The 5717-nt window shown below is 35.2% G+C and overlaps 1 protein-coding gene across 1 annotated transcript; it reads right to left on the bottom strand.

Moving 5' to 3' along the window:
• Positions 1 to 1569: 1569 nt before the first annotated feature.
• Positions 1570 to 5192, bottom strand: LOC131162332 (uncharacterized). Its single transcript, XM_058118686.1, has 5 exons — positions 4914 to 5192; positions 4691 to 4717; positions 4461 to 4583; positions 3361 to 3604; positions 1570 to 3134 (listed from the first exon to the last, which is right to left on the bottom strand). Exons 1-5 carry the CDS (start codon positions 4967 to 4969, stop codon positions 2085 to 2087), a joined length of 1500 nt encoding a protein of 499 aa, XP_057974669.1. The 5' UTR covers positions 4970 to 5192; the 3' UTR covers positions 1570 to 2084.
• Positions 5193 to 5717: the final 525 nt, after the last annotated feature.

Here is a 5717-nt window from a genome sequence, read left to right as displayed (position 1 = left end):
TTAAGAGAAAGTGCTAGTGTGTACTTTAGTGTACCCTAGGACGGTGCTTCACACCGTCCGCACACACACATATGCGTGCGCACATGGCGTGGGTTGTAGGGCGCTAGTGGTGCATTTAGTTGGCGCACAAGCACTTAAAACACTTTGCACACTTGCATCATGACCGTTGATCATGATCGAATAATTTAAAATTAATCTTATATTTTTTATAAGATTAAGTGGCGCGATCAGGAGGCCAGGTGCGACCCGGTCGACGGTACCATCGATTGAACATGAAGAAATAATTATTTTTCCAGAGAGTCTCGACCAAGGCTCAACCAGATCAGCACCTGGTGCAACCAGGTCGAATCTGCTTCGCAATTTGAACAAATGCAACCTTGCGGAAAAGACATAATTCTGTCTATTTAAAGACAGAATTAACTCCACAAAATATATAGAAAATTCATCATTCTTTCCTTCTTATTCTTACATAAAACTTCCACAAATTATATCTTTTTCAAATATGAATTCTATTTTCTATAGGAATAGAATTACAAAAAATTTGTTTGGATTATTATAAGGGTGTTTGTGATCAGTTTTCGTTTGTGTATAATGCAAACTGATATCAGATTAAATTCTGGGTTTCAATGTATCTTGAAAACATATTTGCTGACTCAATACACATTGATTTGGTGGAGACAAATAACGTTTTAAGGAAAATAACATTGTAACGTGTCTTGAAGCATTTTCTAATATGCCGTAGTTTCTCTATTTTTTTTTTTTTTTTTCCTTTCTTATTGTTACAAGAATAAAGTGTAAATTAAAATATGATTGAATTATAACTTTTTCAATGTTAAAAACAATTTTATGAAAAGTTATTTTTATAAAGCGATGAGTTTTATCTGCCATAACATTATAATTTATTATGATATCATTGTAGTGCGTTTTTGTAAATTTTGTTAAAAATATAAAAAGTTTTGGTGAAAGAGAAGTTAAGGATTTGGGTTTCTTAGTGTTTAATGTAACAAAAAAAGTAAATAAATAGTTAAATCTTTTTTTGTAAAATATTTTAATTTTATTCTTATTTTAATTATAACTTGTAGAAAATAATTTGTTCTTAAAAGTATAGAAAAACATCACACTGAACATTTTTCAAAAGACGAGATTTAAACTTTAGAATAAGAAATGGGCATCCATAACAAAACAAAAAAAAAAAAAAAACAATTCTCACACTCTAGTGTTCAATCTCAATATTCATTTAGATAGATCCTTCAAAATAAAAAATGAGGAGAATAACATAATGTCAATGAAATTGTTTCAAACTAAAATAACATTTAAAAAAAATTGGAGGTTAGGGCCGCGCCTGCTTGCGACGTAAAATGCATATGTTGGCCGTTACAATGAATGTGTAATTTACTATATGTTTATTTAATTGTCCAAAAAATCTTCTGTAACCATAAGCCTGCCATTCAAACATGTCACCTGTGTATCCAAAATATTTCTCCTTACAAAAAAGGGAGCTCATGTGTTTAAGTTTATATACATAGATATGTGTGTGCGTGCGCGCGCGCGCCTGTGGAGTGCAAACCATAAACAATCGATCAAATATCTTGAGTAGATCCAAAGGACAAGTAAGGCTACTTCAGCTCTAATCAACACTGCATCTACTCAAATTCCCCCAATAACATGTACACACAAACAAACTGATAAAATGGTTCTAAATATAGATTTGGTCGGTACATAGCAATGCTAAACACATGGTTCCCGTTTCTTAGTTGCCCATCAGAAAATTATTACAAAAGCTGTTAAAACATTGCTTGATTCCACTCCTCAAAAGTGCAGGTCCAAGGTCGCCGACATGCTACAAGCAGAGTAGAAGATGACCAACCCAGAGGAGCTCTATCCATCTCTGCTGTAAGACCTATATGCAATATTACAATCCGAAACTCCCACAAAGCCCAATTGTCTGGACAAATTTTCAAACCGCTGAACATTTTCAATTTGTCTGGTTAACGGTCATTTTTGCTCCCAATCCCCACCCATACACAATCCCAACGTGCCCAAAACCCAAATTTTCTTTTCAGTTTGGACTTTGGAAACACAGGTCACACCCTTCGATACATTTTCCCTTGAGCATCATCCTTGATGATATTTCGGAGGCAACTGGGAAAATCAGGTGGCCACAAAACCACATCATTTCCCATAAGATCCATCTTTGCAAGACAATCAGCTGCTCTGTTAGTTTCGCGCCATGAGTGAGTAACTCTGTACTTCTCAAACTTTGTCAGTAGTTGCCATATGTGCTTCAAACAGTTACCAGCTTTTGAACTACTTGGCTGCTCTCTGTTAATGGTTTTCACGACACTCATTGAATCAGACTCGACCCAAAGTACTTTAACGCCTAGACCCCATGCAAGAACGAGGCCCCTCCATACAGCCCACAGTTCAACCAAGAAAATATCTACTCGAGGAGCTTTAGAGACATAAGCACATATAGGGTCACCCTGATAATCACGTAATAAACCACCAAAACCAGCATTCTCACAATTTATTGAACCATCAGTGTTTAATTTTGTCCACCCAAACTTAGGCTTTTCCCATCTACACCACTTAATCAATTGAGTAAACTCAACAATTTGGCTGATTTTGTCCAGAAAAACCAACTCATTGGTCCTCATCAGCATTTCAGAGGGCTGAACTATAGTGATGGTTGCTAGTTCATTTGCTTTAATTTCTTTTTCCTTGACCTTGTGCTTCTTGCTTTGTAGGTGTTGCCTTAAACATTTCTCACTAGTAGCATTCACCAGACACACAGGACAACTCCATTCCTTCTGAACTTTAGTGATGGTTGCTAGTTCATTTGCTTTAATTTCTTTTTCCTTGACCTTGTGCTTCTTGCTTTGTAGGTGTTGCCTTAAACATTTCTCACTAGTAGCATTCACCAGACACAGAGGACAACTCCATTCCTTCTGAACTTTAGTGATGGTTGCTAGTTCATTTGCTTTAATTTCTTTTTCCTTGACCTTGTGCTTCTTGCTTTGTAGGTGTTGCCTTAAACATTTCTCACTAGTAGCATTCACCAGACATAGAGGACAACTCCATTCCTTCTGAACTTTCCTTGAAGTGACTTGTGAAGCAGAGACTGCAAATTTTCTCTGTAATACATACACATAAATATAGATACATGTATACACATATAAGTACATACGTTCGTACATGTAAATATAAACAAAATATAACCTCATCATAGACTCAAGAAGCCTAAATCAATAATGTTGAATTGAATCTAGCTTCTAAATAAGATGCTATCAGTTTACTTCATACCACTCACACTAGAAAATTGATGACTTATTGTTAAACAAAATCATCTCACTTTTCTACCTGGCAAACGATGAGTTTCTCCAATTCTTGTGGTCCATTTTCTTCAATGTATCCCTCCGCTGTATTGAGAAAGACATTCGGCTCTTGTAAACCCTTCCTCTTTGGAGATTGTAAGATATCACAGTTTTGAGTGTTCACATAAATGTAGGATCTTAAGTGCTTGTATACAAAAGAAGCACCGTCAAAGCAACGTATCACCAGCAAGAAGGTAGCCATGCCCTTCACGTAAGGCCAGAAAGGGATCCTGCCGTGAATTAAAAAAAAAATTCAAGCAAAATACTTAGCGTCAAAGAAGTCTCTATCAAAAGTATATGACAGAAAGACCACTGAAATAGCCAACATAAAGCAAGTAATCAAAATTTTTAGGGGAAAACACAAAAATAAAACAATAGCCGGCTTTTCTGGATATGAAATTGGTTGCTAATACACATAAAATTCAAGTCAAATAAACACGCATAAAAATATCAGTGCCAAAAATACATGAGTTGTTAGACCACCCATATAATTCCAGAAACAACCAATTAAATAGGGTTATATAGATATGAAAAGGGATTGCAGATACAACATACATGCATGCATGCATGCATTCATGTGAAATGTTTGGCATTCATGTTGCATGCATGTATGTGTTGGAGCTCAAGGGAGCTAGAGGAAATGCCATAGAAAGCAAAAATATATTTTTTTTCCCATGAAGTTTTACCATTTCAGCCACTCTATATCAAATGTGCTTAGTTATTAATCCAAATGTGAATAGGTCCATTCTAGATGCAGGGATTTGATACCCCCAAGCTCAAGGTACATGAACAGGATGAATGACTATATTCATTTTGCATGCTTAAAACATGTTGAAGCAACAAAAAACATGCATCAGCTTAATATACTCTGCAATAAATAAAACGAAATTAATGATTTTGAACAATTCAATTACACTGCAAAAGAGAATGTCCCAACAAGAAGACAGCGATTAACCCAAAGATTTGCATTTTCAACGGGAATATTCTGAATTTAGTTAATTTGTTTCAATAGAGATCTCCCAATTCAAAATACAAAACAAGAATTGAATCGTCCTCCTGGTAACTAATTAGAGAACTCAGGATTACCATTCCAGCAGCTTTGAAAGCGCCAACTCCAGGATGGCGGTGACAGAAAACAAAACCCAAAATGTGAGACACTTCTGATTGTTGGAGCAGGAACCACTATTGATTGCCCGAATCGAAGCATACCTGTTCAAATGAGCCAAACTCATGAATCGCTACGAGCTCATATGAGTAATAATGTCCAGCGACACACAAGGAATGAGGGTAGAAAAAAAAAAAAATTAAGCACTCACAACGGGTACAGCAAACTGAACGAAGGCCTGCAAATCAGACAGAATTGGTCGAAGAAGAGATGATAATTCATTAGAATGACATTGGAGAAGACATATCTAACAAGATTGCATGATAACTTGAGAAAAAAAAAAAGGCAAAATTCTGCGGAAATGTTAGGAAGGAAGGAATATGTACTGTCAAAAAGTGGAAGAAAGAATAACACAAAAAAATCGATGGGCTTACCAGGCAAGAACATTGAAGATTTTGGGCAAGAACTGGAGGAAAAACCCAAAACCCATGTCGTCAATTTTGTTTCGCTCCGCTCTTTTGTTTCTGCTTGGTGAGTAGAGGTCAGAACCGCCATGAAAGAAAGCTGAACTGAAAAAGGAAAGCACATCAGCAGGCCGCAGGGAGTGGGAGACCAGGAGTTGAACGGACAATGATCAGATAGGCTCGTGCAACAGAATTACGGTACTACTGTGCTCACAGTCGTCGGATTGGCACTTCTCATCACAATCGTTCGATTGCCGCGTATCCATGCGGCATATTTAAAAGAATCAAGCTTATCCTAGTCAGTCACTCGCACGTGCTATTATGTTATATATTTTTATTTTTTATTTTGTGTGATAAATTTTTAATAAAATTGGAATTTATTTGAATTTTTATTTCATTTTGAGATAACAAATGTTGCTTTAAAAAATGTGAAATATTTTGTAAAATTACTAAGTTAGTAGTAGCAAAATAGAGAGTTAATGTGGGAGAATAAAATTCTCAACAAATATATATTTTATAATAAATATCATTCAAAATTTGAATGATGCTTTGTTTGGATTTTTAATTAATTCTTTTTCTATTTAAGGCCTAAATCCTAAAATATTTAAATATTTCTCATCACAAACTACCAAGTTAATAATTTGAAAAATAAATTTTAAAATCAATAAATAAAAATATCTCAAAACACTTATATGCGAGAAGTCACTTCTCCACAATCTATTAATTGTGAGTTTTTAAAGAAGCCTCATCATAGTAAAGAATAAGCTTATAATT

This window comes from Malania oleifera, chromosome 8, assembly GCF_029873635.1.
Source record: "Malania oleifera isolate guangnan ecotype guangnan chromosome 8, ASM2987363v1, whole genome shotgun sequence".
NCBI classification, from domain to species: Eukaryota; Viridiplantae; Streptophyta; class Magnoliopsida; order Santalales; family Ximeniaceae; genus Malania; species Malania oleifera.
Note: the sequence above shows the minus strand (reverse complement) of the source record. Positions and strands in the feature narration are given on the sequence as shown.